Source organism: Phaseolus vulgaris, chromosome 5, assembly GCF_000499845.2.
Source record: "Phaseolus vulgaris cultivar G19833 chromosome 5, P. vulgaris v2.0, whole genome shotgun sequence".
NCBI lineage: Eukaryota > Viridiplantae > Streptophyta > Magnoliopsida > Fabales > Fabaceae > Phaseolus > Phaseolus vulgaris.
Genome location: NC_023755.2, coordinates 9,180,517 through 9,198,355, shown reverse-complemented (window position 1 = coordinate 9,198,355; position 17,839 = coordinate 9,180,517). Strand labels below are relative to the sequence as shown.

Sequence of the window (17,839 nt, the reverse complement as noted above, 5' to 3'; positions counted from 1 at the left end):
TGCAGTTTTGGTGTTGGTTTTATGATGTGCAAATGCTAGTTTTCTGTTGCAGTTTTGATACTGTTTTTAGCTGGTTTTATGCTGGTTTATGCTGCAGTTTTGGTGCTGGTTTGGTGTTGTTTTGATGCTGTTTTTGCTGCAGTTAAAGTGCTTTTGATGTTCTTTTTGGAGCCTAGGCACTGTTGTTTGTAGGTTTAGTAGCAGGGTGTTAAGCATAGTTTGTTTGAGTGTGTGTCCTTGTTCTTTGGGAATGTTTGTAGTCATCTGTTATGTAGATGATCTCTTTAGTTTTGGGCTCTTTCTTGTTATGTTAAAATAAGAAAGGTTTCAAATTATTTAAGATTTAACTTCTCTAGGTTGACATGACCAGAAAGTAGAAGTTTCTTGGAACCTTATATAGCTCAACTTCTATTTGTCATCAAGTTACTATATTTTAAAGCGTGCTTTATGTTTTTCTTGGTATTTTGAAGAGCGTGAAGGTAAGTTTGTCTTGGTATCTACAACTCAACCTTAGTTAATTAAAGTAATTTTAGTTCAATTTCAATAAAAATATCTTCAATCAAAAACCACAGATATCACGTTTCTACCTTTGTATTTTTTGTACAAAATTCCAAGTTTATTATCGTGGGCCTTGTATTAGAAAATAAATTTTCTTGTTCTTTTCCTTGTTCCTATTAAAAAAATATTTTTTCTTGCTCATTTTAAAAACAATATTCAATTTTCAAGACAAGTAAAAAGTATAAAAAAAAGTTATAAATAAAATTTTTTTAGTAAGAAAAACATTTCTTCATATTAGATTGCTTCCTAAAATAATTTTATCTTGAATAATTATATTGAAAAAAAATGAAATAGGTAAAAAATAGGATAAATGTCATAAGAAAAAGAGAAGTAGAGTAATTTAAAATTGATTTATTTTAATAAAAAAATAATTTTCTTTTTAAAATTGATTTATTTCAATAAAAATATATTTCAAACTGAAATTCTTTGTGTGCTTGTAGGCTAAGCCTACACTTTTTCAAATAAAAAATATTTTGAAGGCTAAACCCACGTTAATTTGTGGCTAACATGAAGGCTTAGCTTACGCTTATTGTGTGCCCCTCGTAGCTAAACTCACTCTACTTGGACATTTTGAAGGCTTGACCCACGCTAATATAATTTTGTATGGGCTTAGCGTGGGTCAAAATTACAATTTTTTATAACTACTTGGACATTTTGAAGGCTTGGCCCACGCTAATATAATTTTGTGTGGGCTTAGTGTGGGTCAAACTGACAATTTTTTATAACTACTTGGACATTTTGAAGGCTTGGCCCACGTTAATATAATTTTGTGTGGGCTTAGCGTGGGTCAAACTCACAATTTTGGCAATTGCTTCCTGCACCCCCACGTTTTTCTTCCTGCACCCCCACACTCTTATGCAAAGATTAAATCGTCCTTAATAGTTTTTAAAATTCCAAAAATACCCTTCACCTAAAAAAACCCTAAAGAGACGCAGGCAACGATTCTCTCAGTGCACAGCCGTGGGTTTCATTTTCTAGCAGCAGTCGCACCTACAAATCGATATCCTTACAATTTCAGACATTTTCTGCTGTTAATATAGAGTGCTTTTAATCAAGGTAAGTTAGTTTCTTTACTTTCAGATCTGCACATCCGGTTTTTTTATGGATATTTGTCTCCGTAAGTGTTTTCTTGCATTCTAGATCATTGAATCCGGTAGAATCCCGAGTTTATGCTTACGGTAATATCCTAGATTTATAGTTCCGGAAGGTTCCGAATTTTTGGATTCGGGAAGTTCCGAAATTTTGGATCTGGGAAAGTTCTGAATTTTTGATAAAGTATACATTATGCTATTTTTGAATTTCAAAAGCCATCATCAATTCTTAAAATTCACAGAAGTATAAGGGAAAATTAATAATTTGGCTTTGATGTTAATCTTACCAGCCATGTCAACCTCATTGAACCGATTGATGATGACAGCCCACTCTTGTTGGATGGACAACTCTGCTAAAGTATCATCATTTGAAATATCTAAAAAGCTTAATCGTGTCCAAATGAAATGCACTGAATGCAATGGTATGCTAGCAACACCAAAGGAAGTCAATTCACAAGCACAAGGAAGGTCATGAGTAGATCTAATGGTGCACCCACAACGAGATTTATCTAAACCAACATATTCAACTCGATCACTCTCTTCTGCAATATACTACAAGGCATATTTTGAAACGAAGCCAACCAATTTCTTATATCTTGTTACATTGAAGACATGACTCACTACATACAAACTCTTTTCAAATGAAGATTTAATTGCATTATGTTGCAAGATGATCATCTTATTAATGGAATCCCAACAAAAGCATAAGTCCCCCATTGACGTCTCAAGGATCCTCTTTAAACTCCAATGTGCAGCCTCAACCCTGTTACTTGTCGTGTTGCCTAAGTGCATGACTTTATCCGTCCAAGCCTTAACAAACTTCTCTTTATGTGGATTTAACCAAGTACTAATCACATATTTAGTAAATATAGGCCATGGTGAACAAACAACATTAAAGGCCTCTACACGATGTTCATAGGACTCTACATTTTCACAATCAACAATTGCTCCCCAAGATTTCATCACTTGATCCCATGCCTCTTTTGGATAAACAATCATTTTACATTTTTCTTTAACATTTTTATCAATGTGAAAACGACATAACAAATTAGCAGCTTCGAGAAACACAACATTTATTGCATTCATTAAAGCAATATCTCTATCACTAACCACAACCTTTGGGTATGAATCAACTCTCAAAAACAAACCTTTTAGCTTCTCGAGGGCCCATACAAAGTTATGATGACGTTCTGATGCGAGTAACATAAATGCAGCACTGAAGGTCAATCCTGTTGAGGTTACACCAACAACTTCAAACAAGGGCATCCTATACCTATTAGTTTTATACGTACTGTCCATCATCAATACAATGTTAAAGGCATTCAATAGCTTCGCTGAGTCAGGGTGTGTCCAAAATAAATCTTGCACAACATTTCTCCCTTCTTCAAACCTAGACCAATAGATATACATATCTCGCTCAAGTAACATCATCAATTGTTGCATTTCAGTTCTATCACCTCGTACTGATCTTTTGTACATATATCGTGCATTATAAACTTGTTTTATTGTGCTGACATTTTTCTCATTATGCTCTTTCATTGTTAGCAAAATATTTCTAGGCTTCACCGAACTCTTTGTTATGTCCATAAGCATTGACTTCTCACTGCATGTGAACCTACCAGCATATGGATGACCAACCAATGTATTTGGCAACTCATGATTATGAGACCCACAAATTAATTTCAATATCCATCCTTGACCATTCTTTATTGGATACCCTCGTAATCTGAAAGGACAACCACATTTCCTAGTTCCACTCTCAGTAACCTTTAAATCCTTCTTATATCGTCTGTATTTACCACCTCTTTCACAACCTAATAATACAAATGTATTCCTTCCTCGTTGGCCAGTTGAAGTATCTAATCTCAATATCACAATAACAAAATCAAAGTGAAATGCAACTTTTCTAACCCACTTTAGGAGCTCATCCCGAGTACGAAATATCTACAAAAGTTATCATAACAAATTATTTCATTTACTAATTAACAAATAACTTAAACATACTTTACAAACTTTGTTGAACCAAGTGGTGTTCAAGCTTTGAAGAATCCAAACCCTTTGAAGGATGTTGAAGGCTTGGCTATGCTTGCTGTTGCTGAGCTCTCTTAGTTAGGATCTGGGGTAGTTTGAGTTTTGTAATCCACTCCTTGATTGAATCCAAAGCACAGGCATTCTCAATCTTTTTAAAGAAAAGTGTTTTTCAAACTAAGTGAAAAACAACTGATTGTTTTGTCGAAACAACCGATTGTTTTATACTTAGGTGTTTTTAGAAAAGATTGAAAACTGTTTTTCACATGGGAGAGCTGTTAAAACTAAAACAACTGATTGATTCGTGGAAACAACCGATTGTTTGTTTTGGTACCATAACGGAAAAACTGTTTTAGCTTTGACTGAGCTTTAAATGTTTTAACTGATTACGCTCCAGTCTTTAATGATTTGACCAATCTTTTAAATGAAATGAATAAGTTTGTTAAGATTTGATAACAAACAACAACCTTTGATATAAAACTGAAAAATAGTTTTGAAGTTTTAACAAGAAGTAGTTTTGATTTTCAAATAGTTGAGATTGCTTAGAGATTGAGATTGATCAAAGAGTGTGAGATAGGATTTCTGCTTGTATTGATTTCAGATTTACTTTTGTAACAAGTGTAATCCTTGTATCTGTTGAACAAGTTTCTTCTGTGTGTTTGCTGAGAAGTGCTGTGTGTTCTTGAGGGGATCAAGATCAACATTCTTAGTGTTGGTGTGTTGGCCAAGAGAAGTGTGTGTCTTGAGGGGATCAAGGTCACTTGGTTGTGTTGTAAGTGATCTAGGTTTGATTGCTTAGTGGAATTCCTCAGTGGTTTCTAAGAAGATTGGATGTAGCTCGGGGTTTAACCAGTATAAACATCTGTGTGCATTCTCTCTATCCTTAACTCTTTAAATTCAGTTTTGATTTTGTAAAGTGGTATAAACAACCAATTGTTTATGCGAAACAACCGATTGTTTTTCTGGTGCTGTTGTTTTTGCTTATTGTTTTGGCAAACTGGATTCCTTATCAATTGTTTCTTGAGATAATTTCATTCTTGACTTAAAAGTTTTCGAAATCCCTCTTTAAACCATTCACCCCCCCTCTAGTTTAAAGCCATCCATTCTAACAAACTTAACCTTACCTCATCTGTAGTAAACACATTTATACATTCATCATCATCCCACACATCAACCCCATCATATAATTCTTGTTCAATTTCTTGACTATTGTCCATGATTCTACAAACAAAACAAAAAAAAAAACTAAATCATTGCATTTCGGATCCATGAATTCTTAAATTTCGGATTCTTAAATTCGGAATATATTACCGGATCCTGATATCTAGTAGCCTCGAAATCCCCATAACCGTCATGCCTTTAAAAAAAAACTTTAGTCTTACCTCTAACACCCAAACAATACTTCGGCAACATTCTGTATTGCTCCACCTTGGTCCGAAGAATTGCAAAGACTCCCAACAGTAGTTGATATTTCAGTGATGAAGACGAACTGCTACAATGCAAGTCCAGGAGAGTGCCCTTTTCAAATTATAGGTCAAGGGTACTTTAGGAATATTTAGAATTGTGGGGGTGCAGGAAGAAAAACGTGGGGTGCAGGAAGAAAAACGTGGGGGTGCAGGAAGAAGAAGCCCACAATTTTTTATAAATTTCTAAACTCCTTGTAGGCTAAGCCCACGCTTCACCTACGCAAAAAACACCCGCCTTGTGTCGCCCACGCCCGCCAATATATCTTTACGTCGAGTATATTAGCTTCAAAATTCTTATTAACGCTATGTCGACGATAATCACCCTTTTGTGTAGGTTTTTCATACTTAGCCTCCGTTTTTGGCCCACGATAATAAATTTTTTTTTTGTAGTGATCTTTTTGAAAGTGTTTAAGAGTTGATTGATTTGTAAAATCTTCTTAAAGATAGTGGAACTAACTATTCTAAGATTGAATAGCTGAGATTAGATGTAGGATATTATTGGTCTGAATCATTGTGCAATATTTCTTTTCTTATTTTTTTATTATGTAGCAATTCATCTTTGAAATTGCATACAATTTTTTCAATTCGAAAATAATTTTAAGATAACTTTAGAAAAGAAATTTTTTCTAAAAAAAATTTAAAAAACCAATTTACGCCATCGAGGTTTAGACAAATTATTCATTATTTTCTAACAACTGTTCTCAAAGTTAGTTTTTTAGAACAAAGATCTTGATTTTTTCTCAAATTTTTTCCAAATCTTTTTTTTAGGAGGCCAAAAAAAGAACCATCCATGTTTTGTGGAGAACTTTTTTGATGGATGGAATTATTTGTGGAATTTATTGGTTGTAATGATTGGAGTTTTATTGCGACTAACAACATGTTGAGCAAATTATTATTATTTTTTTTGTCTAAAGAAAGAGTATAAAAGAGAATAGGTTAAACCAAGGGTAAAACATAGCATTCTTTCTGCTTTTACTATGAATATTTGTATGAAAATATTTCCTTGTAGAAATGCTAAAAGATATGTGGATGAAACTAGAAGAGATGTATTAAGACAAAGATAACCTTACTGAAAAAGGAATTGTTGAATCAAGAACATAAGTAAAGGAAATTTGTTGCATGATGAAAGGTAACTTGGAAAACTCAATCATTATAACCAACTCTCAGTGGTACCTTGACAACATTTGTGCGAGACATATGATTAGAGATAAAACAAAGTTCAACAAGTTTAAAGAAAAGGAAAATGGATTTGTCACACATATTGTGACAATAACAAAGGAAAAATTCTTGCTCTAGGAGATTTTGACACAACTGGTTCAATGACGATTAAAGATGTTCTGCTGGTTGAATGCTTAAAATATAACCTCTTAAGCATAAGCCATTATGTGATAAAGGTTGAAGGTAATTTTTGAATTACATAGCTGCATAATTGTTCAAAACCAAATGAAGTTATTTATTTTGGTGTTCCAATAGGTCTGACGGAGATGATCATTGTAGGAGTTAGGAATAACATTTCCCTCCCCTGGATTTGTGTTTCGAAACCAACCTACACTCAAATCTCTTATAAGTTGAATCCAGTCCATCTCAAAGAAAGTGAAGATTTTGAAGGACGGAAGGATTATGTTGATGTATTTGAGCTTCAAATATGTTCAACATGTTATTGCAAGAATAACATTCACGCTACAATGTTTTCAAGCTATATTAACAACGAGCAAACAAAACCTTATTTGCATTTAGGTCCATGCGTTTGAGCATAATCGAGAAAGCAAAGTTCTTCATATAAGTGGATCACTCTAAATGTACTTGTGCTTCAATATAGGTACTAAGACAACGAGATTGTTTGAGCTGATCAAGATGAACCCTTTAGGCTTGCACAAGATCCTCCTATTAAATCATCATGTTTAAGGATGACAAATTTAATGGAGAAAGATACAGAGAAGTGATCACACATGAATTGCATTTGATAACACAATTCAAGTTATCATATCATCACACAAATGGTCTTTCATTTGATAATTGAATGCTTTCACTAACTTGATCGTCAGAGTGTGATCAACAGGTAGAGTCCCCTTTGTCCTAATGAAGTGACACCATCATCACACAAATGGTCTTTCATTTGATATTTGAATGCTTTCACTGACTTGATCGTCAGAGTGTGATCAACAGGTAGAGCCCCTTTGTCCTAATGAAGTGACACCTTGAAGCAACAATTGGAGACAAAGTAGAAGAGGAGCTTGCCCATTCAGTCTGTTCGAAGTCAACCAGCGAGAACAATATGCATTTGGTGGCTACGTCTCCTATTGTTAATAAAGTTACTAAGATTTGGTGTTTGTTGGTTCCTAAAATTGTCCAAAATTTCTTGATCAATGATCAATTTATTTTGTAACTTGTCTTCTGCATGATAAATGCTTTAGCTTTGCAGGTGTTTATGGTGCTAACACATACTTGGCCAGACAATTTTTGTGGAGGGATCTTAATTTCTTCACAGGGCTTTGGTGTATTATGGGAGATTTTAATGTTGTGCTCTCGGCGAATGACTACAAATGGGTGGTAATGAATTCCTTGATTGGATTAATATTAATGATATTTCTTGTATGCCTTTTACCGGATCTTGTTATACTTTGTGTAATGGAAAGGGAGGGTTGCATAGAATTCATAGAAGACTCGATAGGGCTTTATGTAATGGAGTGTATATGGATGAATGAGATTCTTGTACTTATCAGATTCTTGTTAAAAATTGTTTTGATCATTTCCCTATTCTTGCTAGTAATTCTTTAAGGAAGGTTAGTAATTTTCGTTTCTTTCCTATGCAACTTCAAAACACTTCATGTTTGAAGTTTATTCATGATTCTTGGGCTAATAAGGTTGTTGGTTGTCTGATATTTATTTTGCAACATAAGTTTAAAATGTTGAAAATTGAGCTCCGAGACTGGAATAATTTATTTATTTTTGATAATGTTCATAATGTAGTTCTTCTTAAGTAGGGCTTCCTCCTTGGTATTCAACAAAACTTAGAGACTGCTTGTTTGTCTGATATTGATGGGTTTCTCTGTCAAGAAAAGATTACTAAGGAGGAGCTTGATCATGCTCTTCATTGTCAATATTTTTTTTGGAAAGAAAGGGCTAAGATGTTATGGTTTAAAGATGGAGATCGAAATACTTCTTTTTTCCATGCTGTGGTCAAAAGGAGAAATAATTCTAGTGGGATTCATCGTCTACGAATTGATAATGAGGTTACTGAGGATCCTAAACTCATTGAGGATCATATTTTGGAATTTTATAAAAATCTTTATGCTGAGTCTTTTTCTAATGTTCCGGGTACAAGTAATATGGAAGATTTTATTGGTACTTATATTCCTGAGCTAGTTTCCTCTGAGGAGAATATGATGTTCATTAAATGTCCTGATTTTTTGAAAATCAAGAATGTTGTTTTTAATCTTAGTGGTAATAGTGCTCTTGGTCTTTATGGTTTCTATCATTTTTGCTGGGAAATTATTGGGACGGATGTTTGCAATGTTGTTCAACAGTTTTTTAAACAACACTGGGTTCTCCCTGGAATGAACAGTAATGTGGTATCTCTTATTCCTAAGATTTAGGGTGTTGAATCCATTAAAGATTACAAGCCAATTGTTGTTGCTAATTTCAAATTTAAGATTATTTCCAAGATACTGGTTGATAGGCTTGCACTTGTGGCTGCTAGAATTATTTCTCCTAATCAATATGGGTTTATGCAGGGTAGACAAATTAAGGATTGTATTGGTATTGCTTCTGAAGTTATTACCATGCTTTCTAAAAAGGTTAGAGGAGGTAATGTGGCTTACAAAGTTGATATTCATAAGCCTTTGACACTTTGAGTTGGAAGTTCTTATTATTAGTTTTGACACGCTTTGGTTTTCACCCCTCGTTTGTCGGTTGAATTCGTACAATTCTCTGTTCAGCTATGCTTTTTATCAAAATAAATGGCAGTCTGGTGGATTTTTTTTCCTTGTAGTAGAGTTGTCAGACAAAGTGATCCTTTGTCTCCTTTACTTTTTTTTTCTTGCAGAGAAAGTTCTTAGTAGAGGTATCTCTAAGCTTGTGAATGATAATAAAATTCTACATATGGTAGTCTGTAAGGTTATCCCACTCCATCTCATATTTTGCATACTGATGACATATTTGTTTTCTCTAGGGGGATAATAAGTCTCTTAGAAATTTGAGTATTTTTCTTAAAACATATGGTTATTTTTCTAGTAAATATGTTAATAATTCTAAGAGTAGTTTTTTCACCATGGATAATTCTACAAGATTTGTCACCAAAACTCAACGTATTCTTTCTTGTAGTCATGATTATTTGCCTTTCAATTATAAAAGAGTGTCTATCTTTGTTGGTGCTCCAAAGTGTCGATTTCTTCAACCTTAGGCTGATAAGGTCAAATTGAAGCTAGCATCTTGGTAAGGTAAATCTCTTAAGTTGGTCAATACGGTGATTACTGGATTTCTAGCTTATAGCTTTAATATGTATAAATGACTTGTTTCACTTCCTAAGCAAGTTGAGCAGTGGTGTCAAAATTTTATTTGGACTGGTGATATTATGAAAAAAGGCATAGTTACCGTTAATTGAGATACGATTTGTTCTCTTATTAAGAATGGAGGTTTGAATATTATTAATCTTCGTCATGAAAATAATGCATATCTTTTTAAGCTTGCTTAGAACTTTGCTTATAGCAACAAACCTTGGTCTTTTCTCCTGAAAGCTAGGGTTCTTAAATCAAAATACGAGTTTAGAATGGTTTATAGATCCTCATCTATTTGGCTTGGAATTAAGAAGTTTTATTATGCTATACTTGATTATATTTCTTGGACGGTTGGTACATGTATTTTTATTAATTTTTATAATGATAAATGGTGTTCTACTACTTCTTTAGCAAATATTGCAGGGTTATCTGATGGTGCTAGCATTCCGGATACAATCTCTCAGTTTTGGACAGGTTGTGATTGGAATATTCCCTTGTCTTTATAGCAAATGCCTCATTTATTTAATCATATGATGGTTAGGGAGGAACATGATATTCCTAATTGGATTCTAAATGAGTTTGGTCGTTTCACTCTTAAATCAGCTAGGACTTTTTTCTTGGAACCAGGAGTTCCCTGTGGTTAGGGTAAATTCATTTGGTTTTCATCTATTTCGCCTTCCAAAACTCTAGTACTCTCGAAAGTTCTTCATGGGCAGCTTCCTAAAGATCAACATATTCAGAACAAATGTTTCCATTTATGTTCTATGTGAACGCTTTGTGAAAAACAAGAGGAATCTATTCACCATTTATTTTTTGAATGTTCTAATGCTTTGCATATTTGGATTTGGGTTCGACAATTTTTTCTTACTTCTAATTTCTCTAATAGGATGATCTTCTTTCTTTTATTAAGAGTGATGGTAGTCCTTTAGTTAAATTGATTAAGCTTGTTGTGATAACTTTTTCTATTTGGATGATACGTATAGTACATGGGATACCTAGGTCAAGTAAATGTTTCTTTTAACTTAAATACGTATGTGTTAGGGCACATAATAGTTAAATTGCATGCATGGCAAAAGATAATGTTGCACCATGAGTGATGTGCCCCCGTAAGCGGATTATTCCCCTGATATTGGAGCATAAGTTGGTGCCCTGCTGACAGGTGATTATTTTGTTGTTATTTTATCACTCCCTAGAGATAAGATTCCTTTCTATTGCTGCACCTATAGAGAGCGCCCCTAAACAAAATGTTTTCCTATTGAGTATGCTTTCAGTTAAGATTAGATTCTCGTGAGAGAAAGTTGTTGTAAAAGATAAACTATAAAAGGGGCTAGAGACCCCAGGTAAAGGTACATTGTTTCTAAGACTGAAACTGAATACTTATTGATTTTTAGTAAACCCTTTACTGGCTTGATCGTCGGAGTGCAATCAACAGGTAGGGCCCCCTCTGTTTCAACGGAGCTATGTTCTAGAGCAACAAGAGATAAAACAGATTCTTGAAGAGACAGACGGAGCTAGAACTTTTCACCAGAGTCAACAGGCGAACAAGTCAACCGACAAGAACAAATGATATGTTGGATTTCAACATCATTAAGTTTTTTTGGTATTAATACTCGTATTGGTAAAGTTCTTCGTCCTCTTCCTGTTAGATGGGAGTTCCCTTCACCAGGCTGAGTTAAAATTAACACTTATTGGGCTACTAGGCGATATCCTGGTCTTGCTACTTGTGGAGGTACTTTCCATGGGAGTATGAGGGAGTTTATTGGTGTTCTCTACATTTCTTCAAGTTCAGACTACTATGGTTGATAAGTGTTATGGAGTTATACATGCTATGGAGGAAGCTAAAGAGACATGGCTTACTAATGTCTGGCTTGAATGTGATTCTGCCTTGGTTTGTGTTGTGTTTACTGCTAGGACTAATGTTCCATGGATGTTTCGTATTCGATGGAATACTTGTCTTAATTACTCTAGGAAAATCAGGTTTAGGGTTACTCATATTTTTCGTGAAGGAAATGTGTGTGCTGATAAGTTGGCTAATTTATGATTTATTCATAGAGAACCATTTCATTGGTATAATAGGCTTCCATCTAGTGAGTTCTTAGAATTCTTTATGAATATGTATAGTCTACCTCTGTATCGTTTTTGTTAACATATGGGTTTTGGTCTAATCCTCCCATATTTTTTTTTATTTTTTTTAATAATAAATTTTCAAGTGATGGCAGATGATTGTTGTTACTTGAGGTGTCAGCCTAGCTGAGATGTCAAGTTGCATAGTGGTGCTTAACATGATAACTTTTATAAAAAAAAAAATTGAACTAGGAGAGAAAGCTTAAAGATTGTATTCATCATTAGATGCAATCTTCCCTAGTTATTAGACCTAATGATTCATTTGATCATTGAAACACTAAACCTTCATATCTTAATCAGGAGTGATTGTTTGGCAAATAGTACTCAGATTTAGTTAGGAGCAACTTGAGTAAAGAATACTCCTTGAAAGGTTCAGTTAGGAATGGTTGCGATTTGAAAGAATACCTGATTAGCCATGAGTGACTAGGTGTAAAGAATACTCAAGGTTAGCCAAGAGTGGTTTGAGAAAGAATACTCTATGTCAGCCAAGAGTGGCTTAAGGAAAGAATACTCAAGGAGACAACCAAGAGTGACTACAAGTAAAAAAAATACTCATTTAAGTTAGAAGTGACTTATGTCAAGAATACTCAAGCGGTTAGTCTGGAGTTTCTATGAGCCTAAAGAATATTCAATGTGTACTTTGTAGCATTATTTTGCTTAGTTGAACTTGACTGGTTAGTCAAGAACATGATGTAATCTGTTGAGACAAATGAACTAGTATAATTTTTTTTTATCAACAAAGAATTAATTAAATTAAAAGGGAAACACTTTAGGGGTGTTCCAACCCGTATACAAAACCAAGATCTTCAGCAGATAAGTGCTTCCAGATTGTTCCTACATTCCTAGCAGTAAAGACCAGACCAACCTAGCTCAATTAAGCATTCAGCTCACACCAGAACAAGTGTTGGTCCAACATTTCCTAACAGGAAAGAAACCAAAAAAAGAAGCTGGAACGGAACGTATAGTTGAATCTGCATAACTCAGCAATCACCAAAAAACACGAACACAAAACCAACAACTACCAACCTAAGCTTCACACCAGCTACCTTAATATTGCACTAAGCCTGGTAGAGTTCCACCTGTTTTCACCTACCGACTGCTCCTACTGGATGCACCAAGGAGGTTCTAGTTTTAAGATAAAACTAGATTCAGCAAAGCAACTCCTCTTTGCTCTCCTTAGCAACTCATACCACCACGCCAGGAACACCAGAAAACAGGATGACAGATGGATATCAGCCACGCAAGGCACCTCATTCACAACCTACAGGGGTGAAAAACATAGCAGCACGAAATCCTGTCACAGAGAAGACTGACCAACAGGCCTCTCCATAATAGCTCCAACACCTCCCTTTAAAGCTTCAATAACAAACTATGCTCCACTAACAGACCCCAATATTATTTCTACCAGCAGATTCTTATCATCCAAATCGGCTTATTAGACCGAGACATTCTTAACCGAGTAAGACTATGATCTGTATCCCTCTTTAGCACTCCTTTAGCACCTATACATTCATCTTTAATAGCAACTAAAGCAGATAGAGGATCCACAACTCATAACACAAACCAAAAAAAACCACCCAACTTTTATAGCACCAACCACAAGATTCTGATATGAGTGTACTTAACCTCTAGCAACCACAACCCAATGCTAAAACCCTCCCCACAGTAGCCTTCAACAAGGCTCACAACAGACCCTCCACAGCAGCCAGTAGTTACACTCGTTGTTACCCGACTTGATAGCCTCACACCCAAGATCAACCTAGGCAACAACAAAATCAAAGATGGTGCACTCTCCTAATCCTGCTCCCTATATCTACAATCTAGTACCTGCAGAGCTGCTCCTCCAAGGCATCAAAAGGAAAAGAAAAAAATAGTTGCTTGAGGCTTGATCTCTACCTCTTAACAATGAACTAGTATAAATGAGTGTGTATTGTTTTCGTTGTCTATACTAGCTTGAGAAGGAGACCTAATTTGTGAGTGCATAAAAAGCTTTTCAAACCAACGTTTTATCTTATATTTGTATTGGACGGTCAAAAACTAAGACTATGATCCAATCACTTGTTGAAGCAAACATGAATATGTGTTAGTAAAGTGATTTAGTTGAGTTGCAAATCTGCATCCGACATTACCTCTTCAGTTGAAAGATAAGGATAAGAAAATTGTTTAAGTGTGTCTGTCTAATCATATTTATTATAAAGTTGATAATTGTCATTTAACACTCAAATTAAAATGATTCCAATGTAGATCGTCTAACCAATGCTAGATCATCTAACGTTAGATAGATGATAATATAATTATGGTCAAATGACCGCAAGTCATTTCCAAACGAATCCAATAGCGAGTTCAGTGTATAGAATTCGAAACCTATCTGCAAGCAATGAAAATTAACAATAATAGTAAAGGAAAAGTGGTTGTGATTGTTAAGAAGGAAAATATAAGAATTTAAAATAGTAGAGAACACATGTTGACTCCTAAGTTCCTCCACCAATGATTTCCACATAGTTTATCTAAAGACTATCCCCCTTCAATTCTCACACTGGGTTAAAATAAATCAAACATGTGTTAATCCACTTTAATTATATCTTATAAGCAAAACATGCGTCTACTGATGTATTCAATACCCCACTTGTATCCATGTGTATACTCATGAGATGTTTTTCTTCTCTCTCTTGAATCATGTACCCAATAAATTAGTCAGAACAATACAAACTAAATAAGAAACCAAAATTTAAGACAAGGAAGAATTTCAATCATGCGTTTAAGTACAACCTATCACAAAAACCAGTTTTCTAGGAGATCAGAAAATTGAAACAACTACTACAAAAAATTAAAAAATAAGACTTTTATTGATCATAACCTCAGAACTCAATGGGGAAATTACAAAGGAATCAACTAAAAATGGTTTAGCCTTCCATGTGAAGGCAAAACAAGAATGATACAAAAAAGAAAATAAAATAAAATAGGTTTAGAGTGTGTTGTGCGACTATAAGATGTGATTCAAAAGATCTCTTCTTTCTTCCTCTGAAGTCTCTTTTATAATCTTATTTTCCTTGCACAAAATTGGATTCAAAATCCGCATCTTGATATTGTTTTACAATTATTAAATGTTTCTTTTTTCTCGTTTCAGATTATTAAAGATATATCTTCATTCCTACTCCGTCTCATTTTTTTTCTTCTTTTCCAGATATTTTATTTCCATTTTTTCTTCAAATTTGTGCATTGATTGTAATTGATTTTATCACAACTATAAGAGACATTGCAGAAGACTCTCTTGAATAATATCTTCAAAGTATATTTGCTCTATTTTTGAAGGGTTTCATAGAAGAGTTTTAATTGCAGGATTTTGAGATAATATCTCTGCAAAAAATTTGCTTTCAATTTTTTTGAGATATTTGCATATTTAATTATCTAATTCTTTATCTTAGATTTCATTTCCAATTTTGATTCAAAAGAAGCAACTTGGGTAAAAAACACAAAATTAATAGAAATAAGAATTAATGCCAAAACAAACCCAATTAGAAGATATTAATTAAAATAGTGAATTTATCCATGATTACAGCCCAATAATCTATGATTAAAACTATTAAGTGTGAATAGAATTAGGCTCATCAAAAGTCTGTTCAAGAAAAAATGCTTTATAATTCATCAAACGAAACCTATTAAAAGTATTTATAAAGAGGTATCTCTTTCAAGTACGCATTTCTTAACAAACCTTCATAGGTCAAATATGCATATGATGTTTTGTCTGAGACGAAATAATCATATTATGGTCCTTAATCCGAATGAATACGAAAATATCTAGATAAATGATTATAAGAAGTTGATAAAGTGCACATAATTTTAGTTTAAATTGTTTCACAAACCAAATAATCTTTTTAGCATTATTAATTAATTGATAATTTTTTTTATCAAGAATTATTAATTCTCCATTCTTATGATTTTCCCATTTTTAACAATTTGGTTATAAATTTTTTGAATTAATTTTTGATTATTTTTTTAATCAGTTTGATTCTAAACACTCTTACTAACAACTCACAAAACACGTTAACTAACACTAGGCCTCAATCCTTGTATGAGAACTTCTTCCTCCACCCCATGCTTTTTTTTTCACCTCCATCTAAATTGTTCATGATTAAAATTTCACCTCCATCTAAATTGTTCATGATTAAAATTTTTGGATTGTATATTTTGAATTCAATATTTCAAAATATATTTTCATATTCAAAATACTTAATCTAAAAAATATGTATTTATGTTACACATCATTCTACATTATACAATCTAAAATATATTTATAAATTATATAATTTAAAAATATATTTCTAAATTACATAATCTAAAAATATATTTCTAAATTACATAATCTAAAAATATATAATTTAAAAATGTATTTTAAATTATACAATGTAAAATAATTTTTGAATATAGAAATATATTAAAAATGAGAAATACATATCAAGATTCTACCATTAGAATATATAGGTTTGAATTTCAAATTATATCATTAAAGTGAATTTCCAAACAACAATTTACACTTATAATTATAAGTGCCAAAAGATAAAGGCAATTACTTTCCGCATCATATCATATCACTGCACCCAATATGAAAAGACGAAGATATCCTTAAATAAATAGGGTTATATATATGTATTACGATTTTTTTTTATCTGGAATGAGATTTTGAATTTTGAATTCCAGATATATTTTTATGGAATATATTGTTTTCAATTTTGGATTTTTATTTTTTTGTAATGAAAGACATTTTCAGAAATAAAAATTATATTGGGTGGAGGTTAAAAATGATTGGGTGTAGGAAGAACTTGCCAAAGATAAAGCCATTTCTTCCTGCATCCCTACATTTTTCTTCCTGCACCCCACAAGATTGTGTAAAGACAAAAGTGTCCCTATATAAATTGTACATTTTTTTTGTATTTCAGATTATGAAATCCAGTAAATTTTTGGATTGGCACTTCCGGTAAATTTTTGAATTGACGCATTCGGTAATATTCTGGATTGATGCTTCCGTTAGTACATGAATGATAGTGTTAATCCAAAATAAAAAAATGCTAAACATCCATAATTGAAAAAACCATTCCGGATTCGCCAATCCGTAATTCAAAATATGCATTCTGGATTTGGAAATCCATAATTAAAAAAAATCATTTCGAATCCACCAATCCGTAATAGAAATTAGCTTCCGGATTCAGCAATCTGAAAATCAATAATTTATGCAATCTTTGCTTTCGGAACACCCCCTCATTCGAATGCAACATAATTCACTTCCGAATTGATGAATCCGTAACACATTCTCAAATCTCGAAATTGTGGGGTCAATTTCGGAATTTAAAAATTATGGGGGTGCAGGAAGAAAAATGTAGGGTGGAGGAAGAAACTGCCCTTCCCTAGCCTCTTCAAACCAGCCCCTCACGACACCTCATTTTTAAACGGGTGTTTCTTTCTAAACTCTACATTTTTCTTCCTGCACCCTCACATTCAATCTGAAGTTACAAAACTATCCTTGAGAGTTCTTCCTTCTTCTTCCTTCTTCTTTTCAATTACGGAACACCGGAGTTAATTTTTCTTCTTACAGATTAAGCATTCTGTGATGATTTTTTCTCTTTCGGATTATGTGTTTCATAAGTGAATATCGGAACCCCATTTTCTGAAAACCTTTAAATCCCATAATCACCCCCAAATTCTTAAACACAATCCATTAAAACGCACCACCACCTCCATAGTAGCTCTGCTGACCTCAACGTACCCTACAATAACGCCAACGATCACAGCAGAAAAACAATATTGTCATGGAGAAACGACGTAAAGCTTTGATAAGGGTAAAAAGGAAATTGTCGGAGAAACGACGTCGTTGGGGAGGGTGAAGCACAAACACAAACACGGAGATACGTATAATCTCTAAAACATGAAAATAAGTGTCCTACGAGTATCGTGTCTAATACGGACACGTCATATAAAAAGAGTGTCTGAGCTTCATAGGTGTGACGGAGCCATTTTTTACTTATTTTATTTTATGCATTATTTTGAGTATAGAATAGTGATATTTGCATGAAACAAATGC

The 17,839-nt window shown here is 33.5% G+C and overlaps 1 protein-coding gene across 1 annotated transcript; it reads left to right on the top strand.

Annotated features, from left to right (window-relative positions):
• The first annotated feature begins 6,462 nt into the window (after positions 1–6,462).
• On the top strand, positions 6,463–10,145 carry LOC137833932 (uncharacterized). The gene is made up of 6 exons (XM_068642002.1): positions 6,463–6,544; positions 7,566–7,693; positions 7,867–7,926; positions 8,128–8,715; positions 8,809–8,950; positions 10,063–10,145. The coding sequence occupies exons 1-6, from the start codon at positions 6,463–6,465 to the stop codon at positions 10,143–10,145; spliced, it is 1,083 nt and encodes a 360-aa protein (XP_068498103.1).
• Positions 10,146–17,839: the final 7,694 nt, after the last annotated feature.

Excerpts from the sequence above, each read along its gene's own strand:
- LOC137833932 (XM_068642002.1), top strand. The coding sequence starts at position 6,463 with ATGACGATTAAAGATGTTCTGCTGGTTGAATGCTTAAAATATAACCTC. Across the intron at positions 8,716-8,808 it reads CTGGAATGAACAGTAATGTG|ATACTGGTTGATAGGCTTGC; the intron begins GTATCTCTTATT and ends ATTATTTCCAAG. Across the intron at positions 8,951-10,062 it reads TTCTAAAAAGGTTAGAGGAG|GGTTATCTGATGGTGCTAGC; the intron begins GTAATGTGGCTT and ends CAAATATTGCAG.